Here is a 14,412-nt window from a genome sequence, read left to right as displayed (position 1 = left end):
TATGTGCATGATACTGACACAAAAACTTCCCATGCCAGTATTCATCACTTGTTTGAAAAATATGAACATTTGTTTGACAGCAAACCAGAATACGCAAAGAATTTCAATATGCATATTATGCTCAAGACCAAGGTAAAACCTAAGTTTTACCACAGTTGTGTGGTATCACACACACCATTTGTGATGAAGTTGCTTCTGAACTCAACGGATTAGAAGATATTGGTGTTTTGAAATGGATTTCTGCAAATCTATGGCCATCTATCTCCCCCTGTGAACACAAGAAAAGTGAACAGGATGATCAAGCTACAGTTAACACTCAAGCATTTACTGATTCTTTCTTGATTCCATGAACTGATGAGATTATGGATCACCTAGCAGGTGGAAAATTCTTTTCAAAAACTGATTTAGCCAATGCTTATCTTCAACTTCCCCTAGATGAGGAAACCTGCTTGTATCAATACCAGTGCATTCACTTCGGAAGCTCCTCTGTTCCTGTGTTATTTCAACACTTTCTTGAACAAGTGATGTCAAAAGTTCTGTTCTATTCAAATTATTTAGATGACATCACTGTATCTGGACAAACATGGGAACAGCATCTCAAACATATGGAGTCTCCTTTTCAAGTTTTAACTGACGAAGGACTCACAGAAATATTCATTTTCAACACTGAAACTAAATATTTGGAACATATCATTGATGACCATGTCCGCCGCTGGTAGCTGAATGGTCAGCGTGACAGATTGTCAATCCTCTGGTCCGGGTTCGATTCCCAGCTGGGTCGGGGAATTTTCTCCACCCAGGGACTGTGCTGTCCACATCATCATCCTATCATCATCATCAACTGCAGGTCGCCGAAGTGGCGTCAAATTGAAAGACCGACACCCAGCGAATGTCCTGCCCGACAGGGGGCCCTAGCCATACGATTAAATAAAAATAAATAAATAAATAAATGACATTCGTTCTGTGATTAAGCATTCAGGGGCCATAGGAAGATTACCTTCTCCTACAAATGTGAAAATGATGTAATCCAACAAATTTATTTTGAACGCATTGCTAACAGCTGTTCTTTTGCATTGGCCCTGGCATAAAAACTTTCCTTTTAAATGCACTGGAGAATGTGAACAATTTTTTCAGAAGCTGAAACATACATTGCTTAGTCACCCTTGTTTTACTGATTTTGAGTCGCAAAAGCCAGTAGAGTTTCCAGTTGATGCATCATCACAAGGAACAGTGGCAGTTTTATCTCACAAGATTGGCAACACGGAACACCCCCACAGTGTTCGCGTCTCAGATGTTGAATGAGGCCCAAGCCAAGTAGTCAGTTGGAAAAGGAAGATTTAGCAGAAATTTATGGTGTTGCAAAATTTCAGCAACCTGTGTGTTGTAGAAAATTTTTTCTTGTGGTCAATCATAAACTCTCTTTCATCCGGCCAAAGGTGTACCTCATTGTACAGTACAGAAGTTGCTACACTGGTCACTACTACTTTACAGTTATCAATATGAAATCCAGTATCACCCTATGGCACAGCACACAAACACACTATCTCAGTTATCTATGGGAAATGATCCAGATTTTGATGCTTCAGATGTCTATTGTTATCAAATTGATAATTTTTATTATCAAGTGCTGCAAGCTTTTCACACTGATTCTCAGTGGATTGCGCCAGCTACTGAACACGATCAATCACCATGACTGCACAAGAACTACATTCAAACAGGTAGGCCTCATAATAAAAAATCAATCTCAGATGCAGTAGTTCGCAAATACCATGGGCAACACGACAGCCTTTCTCTTCAGAATCCTGTAATTCTATTGCATTTTCCTAATGAACAAACCCGAGTACTGATTACCACATCATTACAACATGTGTTTATAACAGAGAGGGTATTGCAGAATCGTTTGGGCGGTGACGATGACCATGTAACGTTTCTGCAGGTAAAGCACTGTGAGCAGGCATAGTACAATTGGTGCTCTGGAATAACATCAAAGCATTTTTCCTCAAGAAGCATGAAGTTTGCTTAGCCTTGAAAGTGTGAATGAAGCATTCAGCTTCATTGTTTTACTGAGGACAGAACGGTGTCATTTGGATATGTTGAATTCCATTTTGTTGGTGAAATTGTTTAAATTCCAATGAAGAAAATTCTGGACCACTGTCCAAAACAAATCTCTGTGGTAAACCTTCCAAGCAAGAGACACTGATAATAATAGCACCAGTAGTTGAATGTACTGGAACGACAAACAGTTATTTGCTGGACACACTGAAGATAATGAGCCATTGTGTGTTGCAAAAAGGACCACCAAAATCAATATGGATACACTGCCAATTACCGTCAGGTTGAGGCCAACTGCAAAATTCTTGGTGTGGAAGCGCCTGGTTATCCGCACATCTGCAGCAACGGGTGGTCATATCTTCAATTCATTTATCCATCCCAAACCATTTACAATGCTGGCATGCTAACTACTTATTTCTAATGATTCATCTGTGTTCTCTCCTCACTCCTCACATGCCTGTTGCCATCTGCAGCAACGGAAATCACAGACATTGAGCCTGCATGAGCTGTACAGCCTTCTGTGTCCTCAGCAGTGACAATGCTGCACCCACTTATGCCACTAGATGGACGTCCTATTTTCGGTTTCTCAGTCGACATTCCTGGAGGTTAGCAAGATGAATGTCAGGATGCGGGTTGGTTGACACCATCAGCCGTCGTTCCATATACAAACGCTTAGATCTATATGAGACATTACCAAATTTCTGTTTTTCACAAACACTTATCATGCTACCACGACCCTGCATTTTATTTCATCTCTGTTTCGGCCATTGACAGTTATTTTGTTACCCCAATAGCAGAATTCAACTACTGTTAGTGTCTCATTCCAGAATGTAATTCCTTGAGCACTGCCCAATTCTATTTGATTACACTCCATTACCCTTGTTCTACTTTTGCTGATGTTAATTCTATAACACATTTTAAACAGACTTGTCCATTCTATTCAACTGATCTTCCTAAGCCCTTTGTCATGCCTAGCAGAACATCAATGGCACTAGCAGGCCTGTCACTCCTTGTATTTCATTTCTGCCACCTTCAGAATTTTAAAGAGTGTATTTCAATAAACATTGTCAAAAGTTTTCTCTAAATCTACAAATACTATAAAATCAGGTTTGCTTTCTCCAGCCTACTTTCTAAGTCAGAGGGTCAGTATGATACTGCAAGTTCCTGCATTTTTCTGAACCCAGACTGATCCAGTTTTTCAGTTTTTCTGTAAATCATTCATATCAGTATTCAGAGTACTGCTTTATTTGTAATCAGAACTGTCAAATTTTTCTTGAGGTCTTATTATATTTTTGGCGGTCTCACAGCAGGTGGAATAGTTTTCTCATGGTATTTTCACACAAGGACCTCAATAACTGTGAGTGAATGTCATCAACTTCAGGTGCCTTGTTTATATTTAGGTCTTTCAGTGTTATGTTAAAACTTCTTGCAGTCTCTTATTTCCCATCTTATCCTCATCCGCTTCCTCTATCCTTTCAATAATATTGCTATCGCTGTCAGTTCCTTTACATAGTCCTTCTATATAATCCTTCCAGCTTTCAGTCGTCCCTTCTTTGCTCAGTACTGACTTGCCATCTGCACTCTTTATATTCATAGAGCTGCTTCTCATTCCTTCACAGGTTTCCCTAATTTTCCTGTACTTGTACAGCCCAGTAATTCTTGCTTACCCTTTTGCACTTTCTGTCACTCACTTTTTAGACATCTATATTCCCTTTTGCTTTCTTCGTTTGCTGTATTTTTATATTTTCTTGTTTCATAAGTTTTTTATTTCAGCTGAACGTAAGCCCCATTTTTCCTGTCCCCACACTTCATTTATGTCCACTATATCTAACTTCAGTCTATTCATTTTTAGGGTTCTGTGGTTCACATTTGAAGAAAACTGGACCCTTTAGCAGAGGTAGTCAACCTTTTTTACCTACTGCCCACTTTTGTATTTCCATTAACAGTAAAATTTTCTAACCACTCACCAAATGATTCATGTCACAATTCTACGAAAACTAATGAAAATTTTCTTAAAACACCTACCACCTACCGTCCACCAGGAAAGCTAAAACGCCCACTCGTAGGTGGTACGGATTAGGTTGACTACCACTGCCTTATAGAATCACTTTGTTGTCTGTCCATGCGTCTGTCTGTCTGTCTGACTGACTGTTAAGACCCCTATTTCTCTGGAATGCGTAGAGGTATCAAGCAGAAATTTATGTGAAATTTATGTAAAAAATTTAAGATTCTAAGTCAATGCAATCAAAAGACATGGCCATATATGTCACATATTCTGATATTCATGAACTCACTCATCAAAACCAATAGCTGAACTATCTATATACAAGTAGGGCCTCGTGGTCTAGTGGTAAAGTGCATGCCTGGAAACAGAGAGATAGTGGGATCGAATCTCGGTCGGACTACGGATTTTTCAGTCTACCTTTAAACCTAGCCTCCACCTCTCAACCATGTGAGGAGTCTCCAGAAAAAACACATGGTTTGGATTCCAAGCTAAACTGTAGGTCCTCTTTCCTCAGTTGGGTAACTGGGATAGGTCAGGGACAGGCAACTCTCGTGGCATCCAATACAAAGCCTTGTACCAGTTACTGAGCCACACGAAATAATAATAGTAATAGCAGTAATAGTAATAATAATAATAATAATAATAATAATAATAATAATAATAATAATAATAATAATTTATTATCATCATCATCAATATACATAATTAAGCCTGTACGGAATCATCATAGCATAAGTCCTACTTGCACTTGTCCAGTTTTTATTTTTAATTTCTTACTTATCTACACAATTAAGGGATCTAACATTCTACACACCGACATGCAGAACACTAATTTTTTCACCCAACAATAACATACTCCTGAACAGTATGCACCCAGAGATCAAATGTGAGACTATATTACCTCCAGAATATTTTACCCAAGGGGATGCCACCATCATTCTACCAAACAGTAATGTCGCATGTCCTTGGGAAATATAACGACTGTGATTTCCCCTGCTTTCAGCCATTCAGAACACCAACAGGCCATCTTGGCTACTATTAATATCATTCCATCATTCAGACTGCTTCTGAAACTACTGGGAAGGTTGCTGTCCCCCTTCAGGAACCTTGTACTAGTCTGGCCTCTTTACAAATATACCTCTGATGATGTTAACCTATTGTTGAGGCACATAAGTCATCTGGTCGGAGCACTGACCATGGTTTCTAGCATGCCAATTTACTTTGAAACATTGATAACTTTTCCATTGGAAGAACTGTTTCTCAGATTTGGAACAAGTTTTTTTGTGCCCAATGCAGGTTCATTTAACCGTTTATCATTCTGTGAGTTACAGATCATTCTCTAACTCTTATAAAGAAACTGTAACAAACATAAAATATGAAGTCAGAGGTGTCAAAAGTCCGTACAACAACAATGAAAACATCTTCTTACCATTGCCACTGTGGCCTTGAATGCTTTGCTCGTTTCTTTATACACCATTTCCCTTCCTAATGTGGGATGAGCACCAACATCACTGTTAACGTATTCTTCCCAGGTAACTTTGCTCTCAGGTGGAGGTGACAGTGATGGTCTTCTAACTGGCTGGAAATTGAAATGTCTTTATTCTTTTATACACTGCTTAGTTGTTTCTAGAGGGAGCATGCACGAAAATCTATGTAAATATACCTACATTTAACTACAGAATAATTATTTAAAAATGTTGCATACATTAAAAAATAAAAACTTACTGTATATACATACATTAAAATTGTCAATGTGAAACAGTTCAGAACTAGATACAAATTAATACACGAGGGACGATCATAAAGTTTTGCTTGGAAGTGCATGTATGCAGTCACGCCACTCACTGAAATCTCTGCAATAAAGTAATGGAGCGTACCACTAGAAGTGTCAACACAAAATGATGAAGACCATTATAATGTGGAATATAGTTTTCTGCATTTGAAGGTAAACAACACTGCAAAAATCTATGCTGAGCTAACAGAAGCACATGGTAACAATGTACCAACATATAAAATAGAGGTGCAAGTGAACCCAGTGTACTCGAAAAGTCTGAATGATGAAAAACAAATTTACAGACTATCTGTCGTGAAGCAATGGGAGCCTGAAGCACTGGGAGCCTCAGGAGAAATGCTCGATGATTGGCTTATTGAAATGAAGATGATAGTGCAAAAAGTGAAAATAACGTAACTCAACGGACTGATTTTCAACATCTTGCACAATATCTGAATGTGCAAAAGTTTGAAGTATAACCCACTGGCTACTGCCTTGGGTTCTTCAGTCGATGATTGTCTAACGATTTTCCTGTCTGTTGCCAGCACGAGCAGCTGGTAAAAGTCAAGAGAACACGTTAAAAAAAAACTTCAACTAAACAACCTGTGGCAAAAGTGAACAAGCATTATGTCAACAAGTGGCCATGACAACCTCAATAATTTTGTAAACAAAATTTGCTGCCCATCGGGTTCCCTGACTGATCACAATGATTAGAAAATCCTGCTGAATCAAGGCAGCAGCGGAAATGTTACAGACATGTCAGGCCAATCCACATGACTTCTTTTGCTGCCTAATCACCATGGATGAGTGCTGGGTGTACCACTATTACCCGAGACAAAGGAGCAAGCACACATTGTAAATGCATTGATTCACCACTGTCGAAAAAGACAAGGACCCAACTGACATCAGTGACAGTTGTGATGGGTGTTTATTGGTACTGCCATGGTATGGTGCCAACAGATTACGCTTGTAAGGGAAATATCACACAAGGAGCATATTCCCAAAGTTTCCTGACAAGGTTAAGGGAGGCTGTTGAGACAAAGCATTACGGGAAGATGTCCAAGAGCATGTTTTTGCCCCCCTGACGGCTCCCAGATCATACTGTGCAGGACAGTCGCACCAGTTACTACACTGGGCAATAGAATTTTGCCTCATGCCCCATATTCTCGTTACGTGGCACCCAGTCACTTCTTCCTCTTTCCCCAGCTGAAGTAATGATTTGAGTGGCAGACATTTCCAGAATGACAATGAAATAATTTTCAACATGGAACATTTCATGAACAGCCACCATAAAATCAACCTTTGTTGGGAAAAATGTGTCACACAGAACAGTGAATATGTAGAGGAGGACTAACACCATCACCAAGTTAAACCAACAAAGAGAGGTGGAGTGCTCAACATGCTGATAAATGTTTATGTGTTGATATTAAACAATGATAAAAGTGTCTGTAAGGATACCAGAAGCACTGAGAACTTTATGTCCTTACACACCAACTTTTAATACAGAATAAACAAATGAGGAATCCAGAGAAAGTCTTTACTACATAGTTGGCATACTGTAATTTGAACAGCTATGTTAACTGTTGAATTTTCACAAAATCAATGATTAGTAAATGCTGGCTGAAATATTTACTCTCAAAAGTAATGATTTATTCAGACAGATACCTACAGTCACTGGAGGACGATCTGATGCAAAAATATCCTGAGGACACCGTATAGAGAAACAAATATTAAATAGGAAAATTGTGTTTCTACAGGGGTTTTGCTTTTACTTCTGTGAACAATCATTATTAACATTTTACTGTTAGGCTTTATGTTCATTAAACAAAACATTTTCATTTTCATTCTTGCCCTTTGACATTCTTTTTATACACAGTTGGCCCAAAATAAGTCTACAAAGTCATTACTTTTATAAAGCTGATTTTTAAAGTTTGTTATATAATTTATTGTTTTTTTGCATCAGTTTTTAGTTGCATCATCATACGTCATAATGTTTTAGTTACCTCTCCATTACTGTCAAACCCTTGCGTGCTGCCTTTTGTCAGGCTTTCCATGATTGCCTTATTTTTTTGCAGATCTTCTTCTGACAGATGTTCTCTCCTCTTCCTTGATTCAAGTAACATTCCATTGATTACATAAAAATCTGCATGGAAAGGCCCGACCATTTCCTGAAAATAAGTTTCAGTGTAAATTACCTTACCCAAGAAAACCTCTCTACATTGTTTTTACTGTTACATTTATTAATATGTCTGGGCAGCATAATCATAATAGTCATGGAAGCAAAAATGTAGAAAAATTGCTATATGCTACAAGGTATTTATTAAGATTTCATGCTTGTACAATGCAATGCAGTGCAGTGCACGACGTTCTGTGATGAAGACTATCACCATGTGTGCCCCAGGGAAGTGTGATACGACAGCTCCTATTCTCTAGATACATCAGTGATATGGCAGAAAGAGTGAGCCGTAATTTACGGCTATTTGCTGATGATGTTGTGGTGTATGGTAAGATGTCATCATTGAATGACTGTAGGAGAATCCAAGACGATTTAGACAAAATTTCAATTTTTTCTTTATTGTGGGACCTGCAGCATATATTACGTAACAATGGAACATTATGCAGAGATTTGGTTGCCAGTACAGAGCTTGATTTAAGCTTATTTCAGCTTTATTGCCTTCCCCAGTACATCTGCTGACAATGACATGTATTTATAATTTATATAATACACTATTTATAAAGGTTCTTTTACACTGGGTGTTATACTCACGTCCTGACTTTGTAAGGTGGGCCTATGTCAACTCTGAGTAAACTACTACTGCTGTCTGTAGTAGTTGGATGTAGAATTTTTTTCAGTAGCATTTTAAAGTTGTTTTATAATATGCATGAAACAGCAAATTATCATACATTTTTTATTATTCTGAGAGTCATTGAAATTCAAGTCTGACAGCTAGTTGTTCCCTCAAAGGTATTTATGTTGTTGTGGGTTGTGTATCAATGGAACTGTTATTTGTGTGTTTGTAGTCTCTGGTGTTTTTTTAAAAAATTCTATTGATATTTTATGTAGGGGTAACAGATATTTGGTTATCTGTTTTCCCTACATAAAATACCAATAGAATTTTTTAAAAACTGTGTGTGCCTGAAATCAGTTTTTACATTTAGTATATTGTAGGGATAATCTTAGATGTGTATGTATATTTCAAATTTCTCCAAAATATCCATAATTGGACCTTTTGGGATTTTGGGCAGGATTTGTTATGCATTTTCAATGTTGTCAACTTTGTATTTTTGATTTTTGTGGTGTGTAAAAAGGCAGATTGGTTATTATTTGTTTCTCTTGCATATTCTCTGAATCTGACTATGAAATTTCTTTCTATGTATCCTATATAAAATTCTGTGCAGTTATTGCAGTTAATTACAGATAGGACAAATGGGGAGACTCAAAGAACACACGACATAAACAAACAACAACCAATGCACCTTCTCTACGCATCACAAAAATAAAAAATATGAAGCTGACAACACTGAAAATGCACAACAAATCCTGCACAAAATCCCACAATGTCCAATCATGAATAATTTGGAGGCATTTGAAATACACAAATACATCAACCGATTTCAAGCACACACAGTTTTTGAAAAAATTTATTGAAATTTTATATACTCCTGTTCACAGATAACCTAAACACATCAATACAGTTCACTAGATACATGACACGCAACAACATATCTTCGAGTAAACAACTAGTTATCGAACTCAAATTTCTAAGTGTCAAAACAATAGAAAATGTATTTTAATATATGTGCAACAGTAAATATTGGACAACTTTAAAACGTTACTGAAAAAATATTATATCCAACAACTTCTGACAACAGTGATAGTTTACTCACACACAGTTGGCATATGTCCGTTAACGAAGTCAGGATGTGAGTACAACATCCAACGTAAAGAAAAAACCTTCGTAAATTATATAGTATGTAAATTATAAATAAATGTGATTGTTTGCAGATATACTGATGAATGCAATAAAGCCAAAATAAGCTCATATACAAAAATAAAATATCAAGCAGTATACCGTCTACTAATTCTCTGAACGAAATTTTTAGTTGGTGTGAGGAATGACAGCTTGCTCTTAATGTAGAAAAGTGTAAGGTAAAGCAGATGAGTAGGAAAAACAATCCTGTAACATTCAAATACAGAATTAGCAGTGTGCTACTTGACACAGTCACATCCATAAAATATCTAGGTTTAACGCTGCAGAGTGATATAAAATAGAATGAGAGTGTAAGGTGAATGGTCAACTTTATTTTATCGGGAGAATTTTGGGAAAATGTAGCTCATCTTGAAAGACGACGGCATATAGAATTCTGACGCAACCCATTTTTAGAACTGCTTGAGCATTTGGGATGCCCACCAGGTCAGATTGAAGGAAGACCTCAAACCAATTCAGAGGTGTGTTGCTAGATCTGTTACAAGTTCATTCGATCAGCATGCAAGTATTATGGAGATGCATCATGCATTCAAATGGGAATTTCTCGAGGGAAGATGATGTTCTTTTCACGAGGCACTACTGAGGAAATTTAGAGAACTGGCATTTGAGGTCAACTGTAGAATGATCCTACTGCCGCCACTATACATTGCACGAAAGGACCGTGAAGATACAATGAGAGAATTAGGGTTTGTACGGACTCTTACACACAATTGTTTTTCCTTCGCTCTATTTGCAAGTGAATCAGGATAACCACCACACACCGTACAGTAGTTTGTGGAATATGTACATAGATTTAGATGTAGACATAGACAAGATGTCTGAAGTGCCCCCCCCCCCCCCCCCCCCCAGCGTCTTTAAGCATGTGCTAACTCAATACAGCTGTGACTAATGAACACATTCAAATGTACCATCCTGGAACAAATTGGAATCACAGGCATTATGAATGCGCTGTTCAAGTGTCTGCATGTCAGGGATGGGCTCTGCATACACAACTTCTTTCAGCTGGCCATCTACAGGTTTGAAGTCTGGTGATTTGGCAGGCAACAGAGCTGGACCACCTCGTTTGATTCATTGGGCAGTGTAGATATTGTCAACTTACATGTACATGGAAATTGGGAAGTTAACTGGGACACCATCACGTTGTTGATGTGGTCTTCAGTCCTGAGACTGGTTAGATGCACCTCTCCATGCTACTCTAGCCTGTGCAAGCTTCTTCATCTCCCAGTACTTACTGCAGCCTACATCCTTCTGAATCTGCTTAGTGTATTCATCTCTTGGTCTCCCTCTAAGATTTTTACCCTCCACTCTGCCCTCCAATGCCAAATTTGTGATCCCTTGATGCCTCAGAACATGTCCTACGAACCAGTCCCTTCTTCTTGTCAAGTTGTGCCACAAACTCCTCTTCTCCCCAATTCTATTCAATACCTCCTCATTAGTTATGTGATCTACCCATCTAATCTTCAGCATTCTTCTGTAGCACCACATTCCGAAAGCTTCTATTCTCTTCTTGTCCAAACTATTTATCATCCATGTTTCACTTCCACACATGGCTACACTCCATACAAATACTTTCAGAAACGACTTCCTGACACTTAAATCTATACTCGATGTTAACAAATTTCTCTTCTTCAGAAATGCTTGCCTTGCCATTGCCAGTCTACATTTTATATCTTCTCTACTTCAACCATCATCAGTTATTTTACTCCCCAAATAGCAAAACTCCTTCGCTACTTTAAGTTTATCATTTCCTAATCTAATTCCCTCAGCATCACCTGACTTAATTCGACTATATTCCATTATCCTCATTTTGCTTTTGTTGATGTTCATCTTATGTAGTAGACACATTATCTTTAGTACCACCAAAGGCATGTCTTCCAGCAAGTGAGGCAGGATCACCAGCACGAAGCGCAAATATGCCTTGCCTGTGGGGCACTGTAGAAGGAGGACGATCCCATGAGGCAATGGTCAATAATCGCCGCCCACATTATGAGGCAGAATCAGTGTTGATGGTTCACTGCCAAAATACAATGAGGATTCTCTAAAGTTCACAGGTTGGTGGTGTGAAGATTGGCAATACCACCCCTTGTAAAAGTAGCCTCATCTGTGAACCTACATCTACATACATATTCTGAATGCCACCATAAGGTGAGTGGCAGAGGGTACCTAGTAGCACTACTAGTCATTTCCTTTCCTATTTAATTCACAAATAGTGTGGGGGGAAGAATGACTTTCTATGCCTCCGTGTAAACCCCAATTTCTCTCATCTTGTCTTCGCGGTCCTTATGCAAAATGTACATTGGTGGCAATAGAAGTGTTCTGCAGTCAGCTTCGAGTGACAGTTCACTAAATTTTTTCAATAGTTTTACTCGAAAAGAATGTCGCCTTCCCTCCAGGGACTCCCGTACGAGTTCACAAACCATTTTCTTAATACTTGTACATTGATTGAACCTACTGGTAACAAATCTAGCAGTGCACCTTGAATTGCTTTGATGTCTTCCTTTAATCTGACCCTGTGGGGATCCCAAAGACTCTAGCAGAATGCAAGAATGGGTTGCACTAGTGTTCTATATGTGGACTCCTCTACATATATACCACACTTTTCTAAAATTCTCCAAATAAACCAAATACGGCCATTCACCTTCCCTTTTACAATACATACATGCTCATCTCATTTCATATTGCTTCACAACATTATGACCAGATATTTAAGCAATGTGACTGTCATGCAGCACACTACTAATGCTGTATTCAAACATTATGGGATTGTTTTTCCTACTCATCTGCATTAACCTACATTTCTCTACATCTACATCTAGCTACCATTCATAACACCTACTAGAAATTCTGTTTAAGGCATCTTTTATCTTCCTAGAGGCCCTCAAGAATGACAGCTGCAGATTGCTGCTCCCCTTGTCTGGCAGATCATTTATGTATATAGAGAATAATACTGGTCCTATCATACTTCCCCGGGGCAGGAATTATGACAGAAATTCCAGCATCATGGTGGTCTGTGTGATGACCCTGTGACAATACCATCACTTCGGAGGCAAGTCTGATGGTAATAAGTGCAATGTAAGTGATACGGATAGTGGCAGCAGTTGTGGGGAATGTTCCACATAGTCGTCTGGCTCACCCCATGTTGGTGGGCCACCTGCCAGGTGCTGACACTGGGGTCATATTCTACAGTATTCAACAACTATTCCTCCAAGGCCTATGTATCAGAGTACACTGAAAAGTAATGTACACATACTTGTCAAACGTGATGTAAATGACCTTGAGAAATGCACCAGGTGGCACGTGGAAGGAATCTTCCTGCTCAATACACATCCAAAGTGTGAATGCATTGCATTCATCCAGTGTATTTAGTGCTATGACAATAAAAGTTAAATAACATGCTGTTATCAAGTTTTTACCTGCTAAAGAAGTGATTCCCAGTGAGATTCATCATTGTTTAAAGCCTGTTTATGGTGACAAGGCTGTTGACAGGTCTATCGCAAATCCTTGAGTGATAAAATTTTGTGAAAAAGTCATAATGGTTGATGAAAAAAATTCTTTTGACTTTGTTTTGGGATGCTCACCTAGTTGATGCGACTGATTATATGGTTCAAGGCACAACGGTAAATTCTTCTCAGTACAGAGAGACTCTGTAACATCTCCGATCTCGAGTTTGTCATCTTAGAGCCAGCCTGGCACCAATAATTTTGCATTTTTGCAACATGACAACGCTCATTTACACACCTTGTGCAGCTAAAGAGGCTCTGCGAAACCTAATGTTTGAACAGATTCCACACCCTCATTTCTCCTACCATCTTGCACCTTGTGATTTTTATTTTTTTCCTCTACTCAAAAGAGACCTCAAGGGTAATCATTACACCTCAGATGAGGAGGTGAAGACAGCTGTCAAGTCCTGGATTCAAGAAAAGTCACAAGAATATTTCAGTGACAGAATGAAAAAACTTGTTACACACTGCGAGTAATGTGTTATTCTTAACAGCAACTTTTTTGAAAAATGAATACGATTTTGAAGCTTAAGAATTGTACTTAAATGGACTTTTTGCCTGATCTTCCTAAATTGTCTTGCTTGTGTTCTACAAGCATGTGTTCATATTTTTCAGCCTACCTTTCATATGTACCGGGCACCTGCCATTCGTAATTACTTATGTCTATAAATAACTGTGTCCAGCACAAATGATGAAACACCGTTCCAAACCATTTATGGTGCAGTTGCTGATTGTGAGGATACATCTCCTGGTACAGTCGTGCTGCTGTCAGCATATTGCATTTGCCTGTCCATATGTACAGACCATTGTGGCCTGTTTCTGGTTGGTGTATCAGGTCATCGTCTCCAAGCACTGCACTACATGACAGACATCCACCAGGCAACAGCAGTGAAGCAGATGCCCCATGGCACCGATACACGAGTGCCCGTCACCGTCTGAACAGCATTACTGCCCTCTCGAGGATGGATCTAAAACACTAGTAGAGAGAAAACATTCCCCCTTACTAGGTGCATATATGTGCTTCCAATCACTGAAGCCTATACAGTCAATGATTTTTATCTCCACCTGTAAGTTGGTGTCTCTCTCTTTAAATGT

The 14,412-nt window shown here is 38.7% G+C and overlaps 1 protein-coding gene across 2 annotated transcripts in view; it reads right to left on the bottom strand.

Moving 5' to 3' along the window:
- The window catches only part of LOC126184582 (ankyrin repeat domain-containing protein 13C), a 112,342-nt gene that overhangs the window by 13,398 nt on the left and 84,532 nt on the right, over positions 1-14,412 (bottom strand). For both annotated transcript variants that reach the window (XM_049927014.1, XM_049927015.1), the window contains exons 7-8: positions 7,832-7,996; positions 5,487-5,636 (exon numbers count right to left, since the gene is read on the bottom strand). In XM_049927014.1, coding sequence (XP_049782971.1) covers positions 5,487-5,636; positions 7,832-7,996 — 315 coding nt within the window. The remainder of the gene's footprint in view (positions 1-5,486; positions 5,637-7,831; positions 7,997-14,412) is intronic.

Source organism: Schistocerca cancellata, chromosome 4 (genome assembly GCF_023864275.1).
Source record: "Schistocerca cancellata isolate TAMUIC-IGC-003103 chromosome 4, iqSchCanc2.1, whole genome shotgun sequence".
In the NCBI taxonomy this organism is placed as follows: domain Eukaryota; kingdom Metazoa; phylum Arthropoda; class Insecta; order Orthoptera; family Acrididae; genus Schistocerca; species Schistocerca cancellata.
The sequence above is the reverse complement of the archived record's forward strand: the minus strand, read 5'-3'. Positions and strand labels throughout refer to the sequence as shown.